This window comes from Mobula hypostoma, chromosome 7 (genome assembly GCF_963921235.1).
Source record: "Mobula hypostoma chromosome 7, sMobHyp1.1, whole genome shotgun sequence".
NCBI lineage: Eukaryota > Metazoa > Chordata > Chondrichthyes > Myliobatiformes > Myliobatidae > Mobula > Mobula hypostoma.
Genome location: NC_086103.1, coordinates 15,469,359 through 15,493,834, shown reverse-complemented (window position 1 = coordinate 15,493,834; position 24,476 = coordinate 15,469,359). Strand labels below are relative to the sequence as shown.

Below are 24,476 nucleotides of genomic sequence, written 5' to 3'. Positions count from 1 at the left end.
CATATCCTTCCACTTTCTTTACATTCATGTGCCTATCTAAACATCACTTAAAAATCTCTAACGTATCTGTGTCTGCCACCACCCCAGGCAGCACATTCTAGGCACCCACCACTCTCTGTAGCAACAAAGCTTGTTCATCACATCTCCTTTGAAATTATCCCCTCTCACCTTAGATGCACGCCTTCTGGTGTCAGACATTTCAACCCGGGAAAAAGATACTGACTGTCTACTCTATCAATGCCTCTCATAATCTTATAAACCTCTATCAGATCTCCCCTCAGCCTGCACAGTTCCATAGAAAACAACCTAAGTTTGTTCAACCTCTCATATAGCACATGCCCTCTAATCCAGGCAACATCCTGGCAAACCACTTCTTGTCTCTCTCCAAAGCCTTAACATCCTTCCTATAATGGGGAAACCAGAACTTCCAGAGTAGGAAGGCTTTGGCTCAACGGGGCTTAGGCATTAACGAGCCAAGGTGAGTTAGGTTGCCTGAGTAGAATACAGACAGGAAGTACGTGTGTGAGGCCAGTTTTCTGTGCTCAGTGTCAGATGTGGAATGTGTGGGAGACTCCCAGCCTCCCAGACGGCCACATCTGCACCAGGTGTGTCGAGCTGCAGCTCTTTAGGGACCGTGTTAGGGAACTGGAGATGCAGCTCAATGACCTTCATCTGGTTAGGGAGAGTGAGGAGGTGATAGAGAGGAGCTATAGGCAGGTGGTCACACCGGGGCCTGGGGAGACAGATAAGTGGGTAACAGTCAGGAGAGGGAAGGGCAGGAGTCAGATGTTAGAGAGTTACCCCTGTGGCTGTACCCCTTAACAATAAGTACTCCTGTTTGAATACTGTTGGGGGGGACGGCCTACCTGGGGGAAGCAACTGTGGCTGCACCTCTGGCACAGAGTCTGGCCCTGTGGCTCAGAAGGGTAGGGAAAGGAAGAGGATGGCAGCAGTGATAGGGGGACTCTATAGTTAGGGGTCAGACAGGTGATTGTGTGGATGCAGGAAAGAAGCACAGATGACAGTTTGCCTCCCAGGTGCCAGGTCCGGGATGTTTCTGATCATGTCCAAGATATCCTGAAGTGGGAAGGAGAACAGTCAGAGGTGGTGGTACATATTGATACCAATGACACAGGCAGGAAAAGGGAGGAGGTCCTGAAAGCAGACTGCAGGGAGTTAGGGAGGAAAGTTGAGAAGCAGGACCACCAAGGTGCCACGCGACAGTGAGTGTAGGAATAGAGTGAGGTAGAGGATAAATGTGTGGCTGAGGGATTGGAGCAAGGGGCAGGGAATCAGATTTCTGGATCACTGGGACCCCTTTTGGGGCAGGTGTGACCTGTACAAAAAGGACGAGTTGCACTTGAATCCCAAGGGGACCAATATCCTGGCAGGGATGTTTGCCAAGGTTATTGGGGATTGCTGGTGGGTGGGAACAAAGCTGAAGAGACGGAGGAAGAGGCGGTTGGCTCACAAATAGAGAAAGCTTGGAGAGACTGCGAGAGGGAGGATAGGCAGGTGATCAAAAAGTGCACTCAGGCCGAAGGTTTGAGATGTGTCTGTTTTAATGCAAGGAGTATTATGAACAAAGCAGATGAGCTTAGAACATGGATCAGTACTTGGAGCTATGATGTTGTGGCCATAACAGAGACTTGGATGGCTCAGGGCAGGAATGGTTTCTTCAAGTGCCAGGCTTTAGATGTTTCGGAAAGGACAGGGAGGGAGGCAAAAGAGGTGGAGGTGTGGCACTGTTGATCAGAGATATAGTGTCATGGCCGTAGAAAAGGAGGAAGACTTGGAGGGATTGTCTACGGAGTCTCTGTGGGTGGAAGTTAGGAATAGGAAGAGGTCAATAACTCTACTGGGTGTTTCTTATAAACCACCCAATAGTAACAGGGACATCGAGGAGTAGATAGGGAGACAGATTCTGGAAAGGTATAATAATAACAGGGTTGTCGTGGTGGGAGATTTTAATTTCCCAAATATCAATTGGCATGTCCCTAGAGCGAGGGGTTTAGATGGGGTGGAGTTCGTAGGTGTGTTCAAGAAGGTTTCTTAACACAATATGCAGATAAGTCTACAAGAGGAGAGGCTGTACTTGATCTAGTATTGGGAAATGAACCTGGTCAGGTGTCAGATCTCTCAGTGGGAGAGCATTTTGGAAATAGTGATCACAACTCTATCTCCTTTACCGTAGCATTGGAGAGGGATAGGAACAGACAAGTTAGGAAAGCGTTTAATTGGAGTAAGGGGAAATATGAGGCTATCAGGCAGGAACTTGGAAGCAAAATTGGAAACAGGGAAATGTATGGAAGAAATGTGGCAAATGTTCAGGGAATATTTGCGTGAGGTTCTGCATAAGTACGTTCCAATGAGACAGGGAAAGGATGATAGGGTACAGGAACTGTGGTGTACAAAGGCTGTTGTGAATCTAGTCAAGAAGAAAAGAAAAGCTTACAAAAGGTTCAAAAAGCTAGGTGATGTTAGAGATCTAGAAGATTATAAGGCTAGCACGAAGGAGCTCAAGAAAGAAATTAAGAGAACCAGAAGGGGCCATGAAAAAGCCTTGGTGGACAGGATTAAGGAAAACCCCAAGGCATTCTATAAGTATGTTAAGAGCAAGAGGATAAGATGTGAGAGAATAGGACCAATCAAGTGTGACTGTGGAACAGTGCATGTGGAACCGGAGGAGATAGCAGATGTACTTAATGAGTACTTTGCTTCAGTATTCACTACTGAAAAGGTTTTGGGCAATTGTAAGGATGACTTACAGTGGATTGAAAAGCTTGAGCATGCAGATATTAAGGAAGAGGATGTGCAGGAGCGTTTGGAAAGCACCAAGTTGGATAATTCACCAGGACCGGACAATATGTACTTTAGGCTACTGTGGGAGGCGCGGGAGGAGATTGCTGAGCCTCTGGCGATGGTCTTTGCATCATTAATGGGGATGGGAGAGGTTCCAGAGGATTGGGGGATTGTGAGTGTTATTCCATTGTTCAAGAAAGGGAGTAGAGATAGCCCAGGAAATTATAGACCAGTGAGTCTTACTTCAGTGGTTGGCAAGTTGATAGAGAAGATTCTGAGAGGCAGCATTTATGAACATTTGGAGGGACATAATATGATTAGGAATAGTCATCATGGCTTTGTCAAAGGCAGGTCATGCCTTACGAGCCTGATTGAATTTTTTGAGGATGTGACTAAACACATTGATGATGGTAGAGCAAGAGATGTAGTGTAGATGGATTTCAGCAAGGCATTTGACAAAGGTAACCCATGCAAGGCTTATTGAGAAAGTAAGGAGGCATGGGATCCAAGGGAACATTGCTTTGTGGATTCAAAACTGGCTTGCCCACAGAAGGCAAAGGGTGGTTGTAGACGGGTCATATTCTGCATGGAGGTCGGTCACCAGTGGTGTGCCTCAGGGATCTGTTCTGGGACCCCTACTCTTCATGATTTTTATAAATGACCTGGATGGAGAAGTGGAGGGATGGATTAGTAAATCTGCTGATGACACAAAGGTTGGAGATGTTGTGGATAGTGTGGAGGGCTGTCAGAGATTACAGCGGGACATTGGTAGGATGCAAAACTGAGCTGAGAAGTGTCAGATGGAGTTCAACCTGGATAAGTGTGAGGTGGTTCATTTTGGTAGGTCAAATATGATGACAGAATATAGTATTAATGGTAAGAGTCTTGGCAGTGTGGAGGCTCAGAGGGATCTTGGGGTCCGAGTCCATAGGACACTCATGGCTGCTGCGCAGGTTGACTCTGTGGTTAAGAAGGCGTACAGTGCATTGGCCTTCATCAATTGTGGGATTGAGTTTAGGAGCCGAGAGGTAATGTTGCAGCTATGTAGGACCCTGGTCAGACCCCACTTGGAGTACTGTGCTCACTTCTGGTCGCCTCACTACAGGAAGGACATGGAAACCATATAAAGGGTGCAGAGGAGATTTACAAGGATGTTGCCTAAACTGGGGAGCATTCATGAGAGTAGGTTGAGAATAGTTTTTTTCCTTGGAGCGACAGAGGATGAGAGGTGACCTGATAGAGGTGTATAAGATGATGAGAGGCATTAATCATGTGGATAGTCCGAGACTTTTTCCCAGAGCTGAAATGGCTAGCATGAGAGGGCACAGTTTTAAGGTGCTTGAAAGTAGGTATAGAGGGCATATCAGGGTAAGTTTTTTACGCAGAGAGTGGTGAGTGTGTGGAATGGTCTGCCGGCGATGGTGGTGGAGGCAGATACGATAGGGTCTTTTAAGAGACTCCTGGACAGGTATATGGAGCTCGGAAAAATAGAGTGCTCTGGGTAACCCTAGGTAATTTCTCAGGTAAAGACATGAGGGCCAAAGGGCCTGTATTGTGCTGCAGGTTTTCTACATTTCTAGAACTGTATGCGATGCTCCAGGTGCCGTCTAACTGGAGTTTTATAAAGCTGCGGCAAAACTTCCTGACTTTTGAACTCAATGTCTTGAGGCAAGCATGACATATGCCTTCTTAATCGCCCTATCAACCTATGTAGCCACTTTCAGGGAACTTGGACCTTAAGATCCCTCTGTTCATCAACGCTGTTAAGGCTCTTGTACATGTGATAAATAAATGAATCTGAATCCTATTTCCCTTTATCTTTTCAACTTCTTCAAGTTCGTATCTGTTTCTGAAATCTTCTTTTATTTCTTCCAAAGAGTCATAGAGCTGTAGAGTACAGAAATGGGCCTTCAGGCCCAACTCATCCATACTGCCTATCTACACTAAAGCGTGCATTGAACCTGTATTCCACTACATAAATAATTGTCATTGTAACTACCTCTTCCACTTCCTGGCAGTTCATTCCTCTAGTAAAATAAACCTCCCCTCAGATCTCCATTAAGTTTTACAGTACATTCTCCAAGTGATAGTGTGGGCTTCCTCTGGGTGCTCTGGTTTCCTCCCACATTCCAAAGACATACCGGTTCAAGTTAGTGAGTTGTGGTCATGCGATGTTGGTGCTGGAAGCATGGCTCATTATTTCTTATTGTAACCTACAGCGTCTTTTATGTATTGCATGGTACTGCTGCAACAAAGCAACAGATTTCATGACATATTACAGTGATGATAAACCTGATTTTGATTCTGATGGCAACATTTGTGGCTGCCCAGCCCAATCCTTGCTGATTTCATTTGATGTAAAGGATGCATTTCGCTGTATGTTATGATGTACATGTGACAAATAAAGCTAAACTCTATCTTTTTCTTTATGAAGCTAATCTTTATCTTTCAACACTGTCCAAGGATGTGCTGGTTTCAAATTATTCAAATAAAGATTTGCTGTGCTGATATCTCCAGACTCCAACTGTGATTCATAGAAAAGTACAGCACTTCAACCCATCTAGTCTATGCTGAAACCATTTAAACTGCCTACTCCCATCAACCTGCACCATGACCATAGACCTCCATATCCCTACTATCCATGTACCTATCCGAACTTCGCTTAAGTGGTGAAATCAAGCTTGCATGCACCATTTATGCTTGCAGCTCATTCCACACTCTCACACCTTCTGAGTGAAGAGGTTTCCCCTCATGTTCCCCTTAAACTTTTCACCTCTCATTCATAAACCATGACTGCTGGTTGTAGTCCCGCCTAACCTCAGTGGGGAAAAAAAGACCTGCTTACATTTACCCTATCTATACTCCTCATAATTTTGTATACCTCTGTAAAATTTCCTCTCAATCTTCTACATTCTAAGGAATAAATCCTAATCTACTCAATCTTTCCTATAACTCAGGACCTCCTGACCACGCAACATCCTTGTAAATTTTTTCTGTACTCATTCAACCTTTGCAACTGGTGGTGTCGTCACATCAGCACTAGACTTCAAGGCGACTGGTCATGGGTTCAAATCTATCTGGCTCCTTGCACGCTTTCTGTCTGCGCCAGGTTGAGCGTCGAGCTAGCAACGTGGCCTTGTAGAAAACAGACAAAACGCTAAAGAAACAGCAGGGCTGCCACCTGACGGGCACAGAACATGGAGGGGAATAACATCTTTCAACCTTAATTACATCTTTCCTGTATGTAGCTGCCCAAAACTGAACACAGTTCTCCATATTGGGCCTCACCAATGTTTTATACAACTTCAACATTGCACTCCATCTCCTGTACTCAATACTTTGATTTATGTGGCCAAAGTGCCAAAGCTTTCAACAAATTATGGACCTGTATTCCCAGGTCCCTTTGTTCTACCACACTCCACATTGCCCTACCATTCACTGTGTAAGACCTACCCTGGTTGGTCCTACAGAAGTGCAACACCTCACACTTGTCTACATTAAATTCTGTCTACCATTTTTCAACCCATTTTTCCAGCTGGTCTAGATCCCTCTGCAAACCACGATAGCCCTTCTCGTTGTCCAGTACACCCCCAATCTTAGTGTCGTTCACAAATTTGCTTATCCAATTAATTACATATCGTTAATATAGATGACAAACAACAATGGACCCAGCACCAATTCCTACGGCACTCCGCTAGTCACAGACCTCCGGTCAGAAGGCAACCATCTACTACTATTCTGGCTTCTCCCACAAAGCCAATGTCTAATCCAGTTTACTACATTATCTTGAATGCCAAGCAACTGAACTTTCTTGACCAAACTCCCAAGTGGGACCTTGTCAAATGCCTTGCAAAAGTTCATGTAGACAGCATCCACTGCCTTGCCTTCATTCACTTTCATGGGAACTTTCTCAAAAAACTCTATAAGATTGGTTAGACATGACAATCCTTAATCAGGCGATGTCTATCCAAATATATATCCAATCCCTTAGAATATCTTCCAACAACTTTCCCACAACTGCTGTTAGACTCACTGGCCTATAATTTCCTGGTTTATGTTTGGACCATAAGATACAGGAGAAGAATTAGACCATTTGGTCCATTGAGTCTACTCCACCATTTCATCATGACTTATCCATTTTTTCCTCCCAGTCCTACTCTCCTGCTTTCCTCCCATATGCCTTCATGCCCAGACCACGAGCCTTTCGTAAATAGTGGAACAACATGGGCTATCCGTCAATCCTCTGGTACCTCACTTGTTACTAAGGATGATTTAAATATCTCTGCTAGGGCCCCAGCAATTTCTGCATTTGCCTCCCCCACAAGGTTCAAGGGAACACCTTGTCAAGTTTATCCACCCTGATTTGCCTCAGGACAGCAAACACCTCCTCCTCTGCAATCTATACAGGGTCCGTGCAGTTGATGCCACTTTGCCTCACTTCTATAAATGCTTGAGCCCATCTCCTGAGTGAATACAGATGCAAAAAAAAAATTTAAGATCTCCCCCATCTATTTTGGCTCCACACATGGATTATCATTCTGATCTTCCAGAAGACCAATTTTGTCCCTTGTAATCCTTTTGCTCTTAACACATCTGTAGAATCCTCCTTCATCTTGTCTGCTAGGGAAATCTCATGCCATCTTTTAGCCATCCTGACTCCCTTCGTAAGTATTCTCTTGCATTTCTTGTATTCCATAAGCACCTCATTTGTTCCTACCTGTCTATACCTGCTATGTACTTCCTTCTTTATTTATTTATTGTCATACAGTGCGGAGTAGGCCATTCCGGTCCTTCGAGCCACGCCACCAAGCAGTCTCCCAGTTTAATCCTAGCCTAATCATGGGACAAGTTATAATGACCAATTAACCTGCCAACTGGTATGTCTTTGGAATGTGGAGGAAACTGGAGCACTCAAAAAGAAATCCACTCAGTCAGGGGAGAACGTACAAACTCCTTACAGGCAGTAGCAGGAATTAAACTCCGGTTGCTGATACTGTAAAGCATTGTGCTGTCTACTACACTACTGTGCCACCCCTGTTTTTCTTAACCAGGGGTTCAATACCTCTTGAAAACCAAGGTTCTCTACACTTGTTATCTTTACTTTTTATTCTGACAGGCACATACAAGCTTTGTACTCTCAAATTTTCACTTCTGAAGCCCTTCCCACTTACACCTTTGCCCTAAAACAGCCTGTCCCAAGCCACACTTGCCAAATCCTTTTTGATACCATCAAAATTGGCCTTTCTCCAGTTTAGAATCTCAACCCACAGATCAGACCTATCTTATTACATATTTACTTTGAAACTAATAGCACTGTGATTGCTAGATGCAAAGCGTTCCCCTACACAAACTTCTGTCAACACACACAAAATGCTGGAGGAACTTAGCAGGCCAGGCCGCACCTATGGAGGAGAGTAAATAGGTGACATTTCTGGCCAAGACTCCTCATCAATGATGGATGAAGGGTCTCAGCCTGAAACGTAGACTGTTTATTCTTTTCCATAGCTGCTGCCTGCTTTAATGAGTTCCTCCAGTGTGGTTCCTCCTTAGGTGGTTTGGATTTACAGCATCTGCAGATTTTCTTGTCTATGTGCTACAAACTTCTGTCACCTGCCCTGTCTCATTCCCTAATAGCAGATCAAATATCACACTCTCTTGTTGGGATAATCCACAATTCAACCACAATATCAACAGATTTTGAGTAATTGCTTCTGAATTCCTTTAAAAGACATAACTCTGTTTTTAATTTTTTTGTTCATTTTCTACCTCTCGTAATTTTAAGTATTTCTCATTACCAGAAGCAGTTGACCTCTGATATTTGGGCACCACAATAGCATAACAGATAGCACGTCACTTTTGCAGCTTGGTATCAGAGTTCAGTATCAGAATCAGGTTGAATATCACCAACATATGTCGTGAATTTTGCTATCAGCATGTACAATACAGTACATAATAATATAGAGAAGAACTGTGAGTTACTGTAAGTATATATATTTAAGGGGATGGATGGGTCCTGAGATGGACGTTCTGCTCACTGAAGGAAGGTGAAGTCTCTTTTTTCCAGGTGTAGTGATCACTATAGGACCACTGTTTGGCTTGCAATGCAGAAAATTACTCGCATTTGGCCTCTCCTACACTACTGTGCCCACAGCAATGCCTTCACATGGCGTCCCTGGTCTTACTGAGTTTGCTATGTCATGTCATGACTGAGTGCTCAGCGGTATAACTGGGCGGGCAGGTTGGGCTCACTAGCCTTGGTTGGCAGCCAGCCAAGGAGAAGGTCAACTCCAATTCCAACCCAGGTAGATGGGACTCATTAGCCCTGCCAGGCAGTCGGTCAAGGCAGCCTTGTGGTTGCTACAGCTGTTGCAGCTCGCTGTGCCATTGTGGAAGGTCCCCCAGCCTAGAGAGTGGAATCAGTCTGTGTGCACCAATCCTCACTATAAACCAACGCAGTGCAGGTGAGAAGAAGACTCGTACAACAATGGAGATATTTCCTTCTGATCTTCACAAGAGAGGAACCAGCCATCATCATCATCACCATACATATTAAATAGGTAGTACAAAAAAAGAAATAAAAAGTAGTGAGGTAGTGTTCATGGGTTCAATGTCCATAAAAAAAATCAGATGGTAGAGGGGAAGAAACTGTTCCTGAATCGTTGACTGTGTGCCTTCAGGTTTCTGTACCTCCTTCCTGATGGTAACAATAAGAAGAGGGTGTGTCAGGGTTGTGCAGTCCTTAATGATCGATGCCACCTTTTTGAGGATCTGCGCCTTGAAGATGTCTTGGACACTACAGAGGCTAGTGCCCATGATGGAGCTGACTACTTTTACAACTCCGTTCAGTTTAGTAGCACCCCCTCCCTTGCAATGATGCAACTAGTTAGAATGCTCTCCAAGGTACATCTGTAGAAATTTGCAAGTGTTTCAGGTGACATACCAAATCTCCTCAAACTCTTAATGAAATATAAACAGCTGTCTTGCATTCTTTATAGCTGCATTGATACATTGGGACCAAGTTAGATCTTCAGAGATGTCGACACCCAAGAACTTGAAATTGCTCATTCTCTCCACTTCTGATCCCTCAATGAGGACTGGTGTGTGTTCCCTCTTCTTACCTTTTCTGAAACCCACAACCAGCTCTTTGGTGTTACAGACAGAGTGTGAGGTTGTTGTTGCAACACCACTCAACTAGCTGGTATATCTTGCTCCTGTATGTCCTCTCATCACCATCTGAGATTCTTCCAACAATGATTGTTTCATCAACAGATTTATAGATGGCATTTGAGCTGTGCCTAGCCAGACTGTCATGGGTGTAGAGAGAATGGAACAGTGGGCTAAGCACACCACCCTGAGGTGTGCCAGTGTTGATTGCCAGAGAGGTGAAGATGTTATTTCCAATCCACACAGATTGTGGTCTTCCAGTGAGGAAGTCAAGGATCCAGTTGCAGAGGGCTATAGAGGCCCAGGTTCTGCAACTTTTCAATCAAGGCTGTAGGAATGATGGTGTTAAACACTGAGCTGTAGTCAATAAACAACATCCTGACAGAAGTTTTCATATTGTTCAATCCCGGTGTCCTCTGTAGGAACTCTCTGTACATCCTCACTAATCAAGAACCTATCTACCTCCGCCTTAAATATATCTAATACCTTGACTTCCACATCCACCTGAACAGCCTGTCATATGAAGAGTGTTTGAAGGCTCTGGGCCTGTATTCACTAGATTTCAGAAGAATGAAGGGTAACCTCATTGAAAGGCCTTGATAAAGTGGATGCGGAGAGAGGATGGTTCCTGTGGTGGGAGAGTATAAGACTAGAATACACAGCCTCAGAATAGAGAAGCATCCTTTTAGAACAGAATTGAGGAGCAATTTCTTTAGCCAGAGAGTGCTGAATCTGTGGAATTCATTGCCACAGGCAATGGTAGAGGCCAAGTCTTTATGTATATTTAAGTCAGCGATTGATAGGTTCTTGATTTGTCAGCCCACAAAGGTATATGGGGGGGAAGACAGGAGATTGGGGCTGAGAGGGAAAATGGACTTTTCTTTGACCTCATCCCCAACTTGCTCCAAATTATCTTAAATTCATGCCTCTAGCTAATTACCTTTCTGCATCAGTTCTTCCTACTGCCCTGCTTAAACCTCATAATTTTACACATCTCAATTAAATTTCCCTTCAACTTTCTTGTTCCAGGTCCCAGTGTATCCAATTTTACCTCATAGCTAAAGTTCTCCATTTCAGGCAACATTCTGATACATTTTCTCTGTGCCCTGTTAATATGTCTTCAGATTATATCCTGTCTTGAAGTTGGAGGACTGGAGGCTTGTCTTGAAGTGTGGACTGGTGAGAGCAAGGAACAGGGCTTGTTTTGCTGCCATTTTTTTTGTTGCTTGTTGTGTTCTGTGTTGTTCTGCCGAGTGTAGTGGGCAGGTTGTGTTAGCAGCAGAAGCATAGCAACACTTGCTGGCTGCCCAGCACAATCCTCACTGATTTGATTTGATGCAAATAACACATTTCACTGTGTATTTTGGTGTATATGTAACAAATAAAGCTAATCTTCAAATTTTTATTCTGGGAGTGAAAGGGTTAACGTGAGGAGTATTTGATAGCTCTAGGCCCTTACTCACTGGAGCTTAGAAGAATCAGGGGAGATCTCATTGAAACCTAAATATTGAAAGGCGTAGATAGAGTGGTTTGGAGAGGATGCTTTCTATAGTGAAGAAGTCTAGGACCAGAGGGCACAGCGTCAGAATCGAGGAATGTCCATTTAGGAAAGAAACAAGGAGGAATTTCTTTAGCCAGAGAGTGGTGAATCTGTGGAATTCATTGCCACAGACAGCTGTGGAGCCAAGTCATTGGGTATATTTAAAGCAGAGGTGGATAGGTTCTTGATTAATCAGGGCATCAAAGGTTATGGGGAAAAGGCAGGAGAATGGGGTCAAGAGGGATAATAAATCAGCTGTGATGGAATGGCAGAGCAGACTTGATGGGCTGAATGGCTTAATTCTGCTCCTATATCCTGTGGTGTAAGTCAGTCTTTGACAATGATTAAATACATATGATTGTTCAATATGAAACATCCTGTATTCTCTGACAAACTTTTCATTTTAATTTTTAAAAGAAAGCTTTGACCAAGTTGTTTGGTAGCAAGTAATATTATTTAGAGCATTTACAAGCTATGACAATCTTCCAATGTTCTTCACATTTGAACATAGAAAATGGGTATCAACTAACATGTGAAGTGGTAACTAATCTCATGTCGCTGTGGACACGTGATGCAGCTTTCCACTGGGATTCATTAATGTTCAGAATTAGTGTTCTTTTTGCCATCCCTTATGCACTTACATTTATGTGTTGGCAGTCAGACTGTCCTGACTGTGATCATCTCCTTTGGCACCAGTGGAAAAAGGAAACAAAGATACTGTTACCAACAAGGACGTGAAGAAATCCCAGCTGATCTCGTTCTGAGAAAATCAAATGGTGGTCTGTTGATTAATGCTAGCAGAACAGAATTATATTGTGACTCAGAGGAGTCAACTAGTGATGCTGGATTTTGCTATCTTTTTTAAATTTATTACACTTTGGAAAATGTGTAGACTTGGGAATAATTTTAAATGGTGTTAGAGTCATGGAGCACTTTGGCACGGAAACAGACCCTTCGGTCTATCTACAAGTGTAGTTCATGCCAAGTAATTATTCTGCCTAGTCCCATCCTTGTTCTTTGACTGTATCTAAAACAGGACACCTAGGAAATATCGGGCTGGGCTGAGTCGCCATGGATTTCTATGAAAGAAAGTATAGAGCTGACTCTACAGCACAGATTCAGGCCCTTGGGCCCATTTAGTCTGTGCTGACTCATACCTGGACCATAGCCCTGCATACCACACTCCCCTTGAAATGATTACATAACTATTCCTATCAGAATATGTTAATTAGAGTTGTGCAGTCGGTCCAGTGTTTCCATTTGCTGTACGATCTCTTTAGGTGAATCAAAATCGGGTTTATATCACTGGCATATACCGTGAAATTTCTAATTTTGCAGCATATATATATAAATTAGTCATGCAAAAGAGAGGGAAAAATGCTGAGATAGTGTTCATGGATTCATTGTCCATTCAGAAATCTGATGGTGGAAGCTGTTCCTGAAACGCTGAATGTGTGTCTTCGAGCTCCTGTACCACCCCCTTGATGGTAGCAATGAGAAGAGGACATGTCCCGGGTGATGAAGGGCCTTAGTGATGGATGCCACCTTTTTGGGGCATTGCATTTTGCAGGTGTACTGGATGCTGGGGAGGCTAGTGCCCATGATGGAGCTGGTGGAGTTTACAACTTCCTGCAGCTTTTTCTGATCCTGTGCAGTGGCCCCTCCACACCAGACAGTGGTGCAACCAGTTAGAATGTTCTCCATAGTAAATCTGTATAGAAACTCACCTAATGACCCTCTGTCTGCATCCTCACACTGCATTCTGGTTGATTCTGCGTCAGCACTTGTTCCCAGATGCTTTCTCTTTCTTTCTCTTCAATCAATCACTTTCTTATGCTGCAGCTACTGCTCCTGTGTAGACGAATCTCCTCATTTTTTACTTGCTGTTCCTGGAATGATTGACCTTTCCTTTGTTAACAGAAGAATGGCTTATTATTGCAAGTTTTGGAGTGCTTAGTGCCCTCACTCTGTTCTACATGGTAATCAAAGCAACAGCAACTTCCACAGCAGATGAGTAAGTACATCAAACTTTTCCATTTTGTTCTGTTTCATAAATGATTCTGTTTTCTAGCCATCATTTCAAATAGTTACTATTTGAAGATCTGATAGAGGTTTACAAGACAATGAGAGGCATAGAGAGAGTAGGCAGACAGTATCTTTTTCTCAGGGTTGTAATGTCTGATACCAGATGGCATGCATTTAGGTGAGAGGGGGTAATTTCAACGGAGATGTGAGGGGCAAGTTTTTTACACACAGAGAGGTGGGTACCTGGAATGCACTGCCTGGGGTGGCAGCAGAGGCCAATACATTTGGGACTTTTGAGGGATGTTTAGATAGACCCACGAATAGGAGGAAAATGGAAGGATATGGACATTATGTAGGCAGATTAGTTTATTTGGTCAAAGGGCATGTTCCTGTGCTGTACTGCTCTAAGAAGGTAACCAGCAACAACTTTCCCAATGAGTTATATGGCAAAGAATTTCACTGCTTTAACTACGTGTCTACTGAACCCAAGCAGGTTTCAGTGTTCAAATCTCACCAGGGAAAGTGTAAATTAAGGATGAATCACATTTTTACCTTTTGGAATGACCAAATATACACAGTGATGACATTGTTTATTCCAGATTGTTTCATGTCATTTCCAATACACAAGTGTAAAGAAGAATGAAATAATTGTTACTCCAGATCCAATGCAGCACAGTAAACACAATAAGATAAAGAACTTAATAATAAAAGATGCAATAAATATAAATACATAATATAGCTTATGGATTGATTGTATGTCCATAAAGTGACACTAGGCACAGGAGTGTCTGTACATAAGGTGACTGACAGGAAATGATAGTTGATTAGCCTTACTGCATAGGGAAATTAACAGTTTTAGAGTCTGGTAGTCCTGGTGTGGATGCAGTGTAGCCTCATCCCTGATGGGAGTGGGACAAAACAGTCCATGAGCAGTGTGGGTAGGATACTTCATGATAGAAACATAGAAACATAGAAAACTTACAGCACAATACAGGCCCTTCAGCCTTCAAAGCTGTGCCGAACATGCCCCTAGCTTAGAAATTACTAGGCTTACACATAGCTCTCTATTTTTCTAAGTTCCATATACCTATCCAAAAGTCTCTGAAAAGAGCCTGTCGTATCTGCATAATGTGCGCATAACATCCTTAAGGGTGGTAATCTCAGGATTGCTACCTGTGCTAGGTGCCAGTGAGGGTAGGAATAGGATACTCTGGAGGAGGAACAAGTGGCTGAGGAACTGGTGTAGGGGGCAGGGTTTCAGATTTCAGGATCATTGGGACCTCTTCTGGGGCAGATGGGACCTGTACAAGAGAGATGGGTTACACTTGAACCACAGGGGGACCAATATCCTTTCAGGGAGGTTTGTTAGATCTGTTGGGGAGGCTTTAAACTAGATTTGCAGGGGGATGGGAACCAGAGTGCCAGAGCTGACGGTGTGGCTGGGATGAAAATAAATGATGTTGAAAGTTTAAGCAAATCCGCTGATAGAAAGGTTGTGAGTGGTGGTAAAAATCTTCTGAGGTGTATATATTTCAATGCTAGGAGTATTGCGGGGAAGGCGGATGAGTTGAGGGCGTGGATTGACATGTGGAATTATGATGTTGTAGCAATTAGTGAAACTTGGCTACAGGAGGGGCAGGACTGGCAGCTTAATATTCCAGGGTTCCAATGTTTCAGATGTGATCGAGGCAGAGGAATGAAAGGTGGGGGAGTAGCATTGCTTGTTAGGGAAAATATTACAGCAGTGCTCAGGCAGGACAGATTAGAGGGCTTGTCTACTGAGTCCTTATGAGTGGAGCTGAGAAACAGGAAAGGTATGGCCACATTAGTGGGATTGTATTACAGACCACCCAATAGTCAACGAGACTTGGAAGAGCAAATCTGCAGAGAGATAGCAGGCAACTGCAGGAAACATAAAGTTGTGGTGGTAGGAGATTTTAATTTTCCATACATTGATTGGGACTCCCATACTGTTAGGAGTCTAGATGGTTTAGAGTTTGTAAAATGTGTTCAGGAAAGTTTTCTAAATCAATATATAGAGGGACCAACGAGAGGGGATGCAATATTGGATCTCCTGTTAGGTAACGAATTAGGGCAAGTGACAGAAGTCTGTGTAGGGGAGCACTTTGGTTCCAGTGATCATAACACCATTAGTTTCAATTTGATCATGGACAAGGATAGATCTGGTCCTAGGGTTGAGGTTCTGAACTGGAAGAAGGCCAAATTTGAAGAAATGAGAAAGGATCTAAAAAGCGTGGATTGGGACAGGTTGTTCTCTGGCAAAGATGTGATTGGTAGGTGGGAAGCCTTCAAAGGGGAAATTTTGAGAGTACAGAGTTTGTATGTTCCTGTCAGGATTAAAGGCACATTGAATAGGAATAAGGAACCTTGGTTCTCAAGGGATATTGCAACTCTGATAAAGAAGAAGAGGGAGTTGTATGAAATGTATAGGAAACAGGGAGTAAATCAGGTGCTTGAGGAGTATAAGAAGTGCAAGAAAATACTTAAGAAAGAAATCAGGAGGGCTAAAAGAAGACATGAGGTTGCCTTGGCAGTCAAAGTGAAGGATAATCCAAAGAGCTTTTACAAATATATTAAGAGCAAAAGGATTGTAAGGGATAAAATTGGTCCTCTTGAAGATCAGAGTGGTCGGCTTTGTGCGGAACCAAAGGAAATGGGGGAGATCTTAAATAGGTTTATTGCGTCTGTATTTACTAAGGAAGCTGGCATGAAATCTATGGAATTGAGGGAATCAAGTAGTGAGATCATGGAAACTGTACAGATTGAAAAGGAGGTGCTTGCTGTCTTGAGGAAAATTAAAGTGGATAAATTCCCGGGACCTGACAGAGTGTTCCCTCGGACCTTGAAGGAGACTAGTGTTGAAATTGCGGGGGCCCTGGCAGAAATATTTAAAATGTCGCTGTCTACGGGTGAAGTGCCGGAGGATTGGAGAGTGGCTCATGTTGTTCCATTGTTTAAAAAAGGATCGAAAAGTAATCCGGGAAATTATAGGCCAGTGAGTTTAACGTCAGTAGTAGGTAAGTTATTGGAGGGAGTACTAAGAGACAGAATCTACAAACATTTGGATAGACAGGGGCTTATTAGGGAGAGTCAACATGGCTTTGTGCGTGGTAGGTCATGTTTGACCAATCTGTTGGAGTTTTTCGAGGAGGTTACCAGGAAAGTGGATGAAGGGAAGGCAGTGGATATTGTCTACATGGACTTCAGTAAGGCCTTTGACAAGGTCCCGCATGGGAGGTTAGTTAGGAAAATTCAGTCGCTAGGTATACATGGAGAGGTGGTAAATTGGATTAGACATTGGCTCGATGGAAGAAGCCAGAGAGTGGTGGTAGAGAATTGCTTCTCTGAGTGGAGGCCTGTGACTAGTGGTTGCCACAGGGATCAGTGCTGGGTCCATTGTTATTTGTCGTCTATATCAATGATCTGGATGATAATGTGGTAAATTGGATCAGCAAGTTTGCTGATGATACAAAGATTGGAGGTGTAGTAGACAGTGAGGAAGGTTTTCAGAGCCTGCAGAGGGACTTGGACCAGCTGGAAAAATGGGCTGAAAAATGGCAGATGGAGTTTAATACTGACAAGTGTGAGGTATTGCACGTTGGAAGGACAAACCAACGTAGAACATACAGGGTTAATGGTAAGGCACTGAGGAGTGCAGTGGAACAGAGGGATCTGGGAATACAGATACAAAATTCCCTAAAAGTGTCGTCACGGGTAGATAGGGTCGTAAAGAGAGCTTTTGGTACATTGGCCTTTATTAATCGAAGTATTGAGTATAAGAGCTGGAATGTTATGATGAGGTTGTATAAGGCATTGGTGAGGCTGAATCTGGAGTACTGTGTTCAGTTTTGGTCACCAAATTACAGGAAGGATATAAATAAGGTTGAAAGAGTGCAGAGAAGGTTTACAAGGATGTTGCTGGGACTTGAGAAACTCAGTTACAGAGAAAGGTTGAATAGGTTAGGACTTTATTCCCTGGAGCGTAGAAGAATGAGGGGAGATTTGATAGAGGTATATAAAATTATGATGGGTATAGATAGAGTGAATGCAAGCAGGCTTTTTCTACTGAGGCAAGGGGAGAAAAAAACCAGAGGACATGGGTTAAGGGTGAGGGGGGAAATGTTTAAAGGGAACATTAGGGGGGGCTTCTTCACACAGAGAGTGGTGGGAGTATGGAATGAGCTGCCAGACGAGGTGGTAAATGCGGGTTCTTTTTTAACATTTAAGAATAAATTGGACAGATACATGGATAGGAGGTGTATGGAGGGATATGGTCTGTGTGCAGGTCAGTGGACTAGGCAGAAAATGGTTCGGCACAGCCAAGAAGGGCCAAAGGGCCTGTTTCTGTGCTGTAGTTTCTATGGTTCTATGTTGACGTGCATTTCTGGAGGTATCGGATATAAGAGCAAGGATGTGATGTTGAGGCTCTTTAAGGCACTCATGAGACCGCACTTGGAGAGTTGCGTGCAGTTTTGGGCTCCTTATTTTAGAAAGACATTGGAGGGGTTCACAGAAGATTCATGAGAATGATTCCAGGAATGAAAGGGTTACCTTTTGACGAACGTCTTGGCAGCTCTTGGGCTGTATTCCCTGGAGTTCAGGAGAATGAGGGGGGGTCTCATTGAAACATTCCAAATGTTAAAAGGCCTGAACAGATTAGATATGGCAAAGTTGTTTCCCATGGTAGGGAGTCTAGGACAAGAGGGCACGACTTCAGGATTGAAGGATGTCCATTTAGAACAGAGATGCGGAGAAATTACTTTAGTCAGAAGGTGGTAAATCTGTGGAATTTGTTGCCACAACCGGCTGTGGAGGCCAAGTCATTGGGTGTATTTAAGGCAGAGATAGATAGGTTCTTGATTAGCCAGGGTATCAAAGGGTATGGGGAGAAGGCAGGGGAGTGGGGATGATTGGAAGAATTGGATCAGCTCATGATTGAATGGCCAAGCAGACTCGATGAGCCAGATGGCCTACTTCTGCTCCTATATCTTATGGTCTTATGTTACTGGTCCTTACCTGGCGCCTTTCTGTATATATGTTTTTGATGGCAGATAGGCTGGTGCCGTTGGTGCATTGGACAGTTTTGACTACCCGTTGTAGAGTCTTCCTGTCCACCACAGTGCAGTTTCCGTACAGTCAGTGATACAGCTTGTTAGGATGCAGTCAAGCCAAATTTATCTTGGATAAGTGAAGCTAATACAGTGCTTTCATATTTAATCCAGATACATTTTTAATCAAATCATCACAGTTTATAATTCAGGCCTCTCAGTGGGTACATAATCAGATTTGTCTGTGCTGTATGAGAACTTAGATAACAATTGTTCCATCATACAAAGATAAGTAATAAGCTAACAGAATAATACCTTTAATCCAAAGAGCCTCGCAAGGGGTGACACCTGCTACTATGTTGCTAGAAAAATAGAAAAATCACTGAACAGTTACATGTTTATAAGTGATGATATAAAATTACACACACAAAATGCTAGAGGAACTCAGTAGGTCAGGCAGCATTAATGGAAATTAATAATCAGTCAATGTTTCGGGGCTGGTGGCCCTCCTTATCCCCTTTCTCCTGTGGTCCACTCCCCTCTTCTCTCCTATCAGATTCCTTCTTCTCCAAACCTTTACCATTTTGATCTATCACCTCCCAGCTCTGACTTTACCCTCCTCTCTCATCCACCTGGTCTCACCTATCACCTTCTAACTTGTACTCCTTCCCCTCCCACTACCTTCTTATTCTCGCATCTTCCTCCTTTCTTTCCAGTCCTGATGAAGGATCTCAGCCCCAAAAATTCTACTTTCCACAGATGCTGTCTGACCTGCTGAGTTCCTCCAGCATTTTGTGTGTGTTGCTCTGGATTTCCAGCATCTGCAGAAGCTCGTGTGTTTATGCAGTTCTGATGATTACAGAGTTCATTGCAGGGAATATGGACATTATATCATGTACTAACACAACAATCAGATTAACATTCTAAACTATTTTTAACAAAGTTAAGAGTGTTTTGTTAAACGAACAGTATGATTCCCATTTTAGAGCTGAAACTCAGACAACACAGTAGTGAAAGAATGGATATGAAAGAAGATAATTGTACATGTAAGTACTTTAACAAGAGACTTCCACCTTAACACAAATGACACATTTCACTGTATGTTTTGATGTACATGTGATAAATAAATGGATCTATATCTGAATCCTCAGAAGCATCTTTAGAGGCGAAAACAGAGCTAACGTGTCATTCTGCTGATCCTTCATCCACACTGAAAAACTGAGAACACAAACATGTATTATGTTGCAGAAAGGGAAATGGGTGAAGCAAACAAAAGAGTCACTGTGATTGGGCAGGTTGTCCACAGCTTCCCTCTCTCAGTCATCCACGACTTCCTTCTTTCTGTTGTCCACGATTTCTCTCTCTCGGTTGTCCACAACTTCCCCCTGTCAGTAGTCCACAACTTCCTTCTTTCTGTTGTCCACAACTTCCCCCTGTCAGTAGTCCACGACTTCCTTCTTTCTGTTGTCCACGACTTCCTTCTTTTTGTTGTCCACGATTTCTGTCTCTCGGTTATCCACGACTTCCCTCTCTTGGTTGTCCATGACTTTCTTCTCTCTGTTGTCCAGAACTTCCCTCTTTCTGTTGTCCAGAACTTTCTTCTCTCTGTTGTCCACAATTTCTTTCTCTTTGTTGTCCACAACTTATTTCTCTCTGCTGTCCACATTCTTTTCTCTTTTGTCCACAACTTCCCTTTTTCTATTGTCCACAAATTTCTTCTCTCTGTTGTCCATAAATTTCCTCCCTCTGTTTTCCACAACTTCCTTCTCTCTGTTGTCCACAACTTCCCTCTTTCTGTGGTCCACAACTTCCCTCTTTCTGTGGTCCACAACTTCCCTCTTTCTGTGGTCCATAACTTTCTTCTCTCTGTTGTCTACAACTTCCCTCTTTCTGTGGTCCACAACTTCCCTCCATCTGTTGTCCACAACTTCCTTCTTTCTATTGTCCACAACTTCCCTCTCTCAGTTGTCCACAGCTCCCCTCTCTTGGTTGTCCACGTCTCCCTTCTGTCAGTTGTCTATGACTTTCCTCTCTCAGATGACACGAGGTAATGAATGAGCAGAAAGAGGGGAAAATAAATGGTGCAACTTTGAGGTCCAGAGCTCCGCAGTGGAAAATTGAACTAAGGGTTGTGGGAAAAAGGCAGGTGGGTAGACCTGAGTCATGGCCAGATCAGTTGGATGGGCCAAATGGCCAACTCTGCTCCTAGTTCTTATGTTCTTATTTTTTTAGAGATACAGCATGGTAATGGATCCTTCTGTCCAGCAAACCCACACAGCTCAATTGCACCCATGTGACCAATTAACCTTTCGATTTAGATTATGAGGACATTCAGTCCTCATTTATTGTCAATTAGAAATGCATGCATTAAAAAATGATACAATGTTCCTCCAGTATGATATCACAGAAACACAAGGCAGACCAAGACTAAAACTGACAAAAACCACATAATTATAACATATAGTTACAACAGTGCAAAGCAATACTGTAATTTGATAAGAGCAGACCATGGGCACAGTTAAAAAAAAGTCTCAAAGTCCTGATAGCCCCAACATCTCACGCAGACAGTAGAAGGGAGAAACTCTCCCTGCCATGAGCTTCCAGCGCCGCAAACTTGCCGATGCAGCACCCTGGAAGCACCCGACCACAGTCCGACTCTAAGTCCGTCCAAAAACTTTGAGCCTCCGACCAGCCCTCCGACACCGAGCACCATCTCCGCCAAGCGCTTCAACCCCGCTCCGGCCGCTGAGCAACAAGCAAAGCCGAGGATTCGGGGCCTTCCCCTCCGGAGATTTCGGATCACACAGTAGCGGCGGCAGCAAAACAGGCGTTTCAGAAGTTTCACCAGATGTTCCTCCATGCTCTCATGTCTGCCTTCATCAAATCAGAATTGTGCACGGCCTCCTACGTGACAGATAACAGATATCATCACCAGAGAGGCCGCGTGTGCTGTATAGCGCTGCCATCTTCTCCTCCTCCTCCAGAGACCTTTGGACTCTGGGTGGAAACTGATATACCCTGAGGAAATCCACATGTCATGGGGAGAACATACAATCTCCTTACAGGCAGTGGCAGAATTGAACCTGATTCACTGGTGCTGTAAATCTTTACCCTATGTGAATTGAAAGCTGGACTGTTAAATATCAAGACTCCGTTGTATAAGTATCAGTTTAGATTTTGTTGAAAAGAAAAACTGGAAGGAATATTCAGTCATCTGAGCCTGTTTTTATCATTCAGTGAAATTAAGGCTGAGATATGACCTGGCTCCATACACCTGCATTTGCACTGTACACCTTTAATGTCTTTGATTCACAAAGTTTTCCCAGTCTTGAATTTTAAAGTTAAGGTTTATTGGCATTGGGCACACAAGCCCAATACAAACTTGACAACCATAAGTTAGCATCAACTTAAGTTAAGATATAGTAAATCACATAGCTTACACCATAAAGACACTAGTGCAAGTTGAGAGAGAGAAACACTGGGTAATGTTAGAACTTTTCCAGTCAGTCTAAGAACCTGGCGCCAGTGGCGATAAGGCTGGTGACCCAAGCATCAGTTATCATTTGTAAAGCACATTTCAAACTTATATCATCTTCTCTTTCTTCAATTGTTTGCTGGCACTGTTGTTGAAAGGCTTGACTCTAACCTTTTAAACATCTCAAGATTGTTTAATTCATTACTAGAACACAAGTGTAAAGGAGAACGAAATAATTGTTACTCTGGATCCGAGGCAACAAAAAAACACAAAAGAGACAGTAATAAAAATAATAACAACACAATAGATATAAATACATAAGATAGCTTATATAGAGAGGTTGTATGTCCATAAAGTGACACTAGGCACAGGAGTGTCTGTACATAAGGTGACTCTGATAGAAAATGATGAAATAGTGGTGGTTGGGGTTGTGGAGAGGTGGGTTAGTGGGTGGAGTTTAAGGTAACCTAAAGTTAAATTTTGCCCCTTGGAAACGAATTCTTCCTGTCTACTAAATATACACAAATTATCCCTTAACCTAAAATTCCAGGCTTGCTTCCCTTACAGAGGTGACACTACCAAGTCTTGTAAAGTGGTGTGTGATTCTTTATTAAAATATCACGCAGTAGAAAGAAATAATGATTGTGAACATTATGAGCACTGTACATTCAGTTGTAAATGAAAACTATTCACAATTCCACTGTTTTATAATCAGTTCCTCTAAACCAAACCTGAATATATTTTAAAGCAGCACAAATCATAAGAATAAATCCTTTTATTGCTCAAATTAATAAAACTTTCCTTCTGTTCACAGGCTTCAACAGTGCTGAATTCAGTCCTGCTGAACCCACAGAGCATCTGGATCTGATTTTCTGTTACTAGGAGTTCTGCTGAACCTAAGTCTATTTTTTTATGTTATTTTTCCACATTCTGCGCCTAAAGCTTTGTTAGAATCATCTTTCAATAAAACCAAATTGAATTGAATTGAATTGACTTTATTTCTTACATCCTTCACATACATGAGGAGTAAAAATCTTTTATGTTACGTCTCCAACTAAATGTGCCATGTGCAATCAGTAATTTATGACAATTAGAACAGTCAATGTAATACAGAGTAGACTCAAATCAGCGAGAGTTCATCAGTCTGATGGCCTGGTGGAAGAAGCTGTCCCGGAGCCTGTAGGTCCTGGCTTTTATGCTGCGGTACCGTTTCCCAAATGGTAGCAGCTGGAATAGATTGTGGTTGGGATATCTTAAGTCCCCAGTGATCCTACGGGCCTTTTTCACACACCTGTCCTTGTAAACGTCCTGAATCATGAGAAGTTCACAACTGCAGATGCGTTAGGCTGTCCGCACCACTCTCTGCAGAGTCCTGCGATTAAGGGAGGTACAGTTCCCATACCAGGCAGTGATGCAACCAGTCAGGATGCTCTCAATTGTGCCCCTATAGAAAGTTCTTAGGATTTGGAGTCCCATGCCAAACTTCCTCAACCGTCTGAGGTGAAAGAGGAACCTTTTTCACCACACAGCTGGTGTGTACAACGATGTGAGGTCCTCGGTGATGTGGATGCTGAGGAACTTGAAGCTGTTCACCCTCTCAACCCCAGATCCATTGATGTCAATAGGAGTTAGCCTGTCTTCATTCCTCCTGTAATCCACAACCAGCTCCTTTGTTTTTGCAACACTGAGGGAGAGGTTGTTTTCTTGACACCACTGTGTCAGAGAGATGAGGCCAATCAATGTAATATATTAAATTATTAAATTTGACACATTGGATTAAGCATCCATTGGTTCTAACTGAACGCAATCTGAGTAAGTTTATTAATCTCCAGGAAATATTATATGTGCATATTCCTGGACAATGATAATTTTAAAATTTTAATTAGGATTTATTCAGATGCTGTTCCAACTCATCAGGAGGAACTGTTTTATTTCCCACAGTGACACTAATAGCCAGTTTGTACAAATCCCTGATACTTTATTATCACTTGGTTCAGTAAATTGTATGAACCCCTGTACGATGGATACAGGATTGCTCCAAGTTGGTAGACGAGGCCATGTTCAAGAATTCATCAGAGGATCAGAATGAATACACCACGGTTGTCACTTTATAAAAACAGTCATAGTCGAGTTTGTCCCTGCAAAATCATGCAGAGTCTTCTCAGCCAGAAGCTCTGGATGAACTATGAGATCCACAATCTGCTGAGGGATGGCTCAGTGGCTTTCAGGTTTGGCAACCAAGTAAGGTACAAGAGTTCCAGGTACAATCTCTGGAAAGCCATCTCACATGAAAGTGACAATTCCAGACCAAACGAATCACTGAAGGATGCTCGATTGCTAAGGCAGGGCTTGAATGTTATTACATCTTACAAAGAGAAACCGGGCGACATCGCTCCCAGGT

General features: G+C 43.1%; 1 protein-coding gene across 2 annotated transcripts in view; it reads left to right on the top strand.

Moving 5' to 3' along the window:
* The window catches only part of rnf130 (ring finger protein 130), a 153,570-nt gene extending 130,511 nt beyond the window's left edge, over window positions 1-23,059 (top strand). Inside the window, exons 7-9 of one of the 2 annotated variants that reach the window (XM_063053075.1) lie at window positions 13,430-13,520; window positions 19,587-19,646; window positions 22,890-23,059. In XM_063053075.1, coding sequence (XP_062909145.1) covers window positions 13,430-13,520; window positions 19,587-19,611 — 116 coding nt within the window. In that variant the 3' untranslated portion in view covers window positions 19,612-19,646; window positions 22,890-23,059. Of the gene's footprint in view, window positions 1-13,426; window positions 13,521-19,586; window positions 19,647-22,889 lie in introns of both variants that reach the window. The other variant, XM_063053074.1, reaches the window with a different exon arrangement.
* Window positions 23,060-24,476: the final 1,417 nt, after the last annotated feature.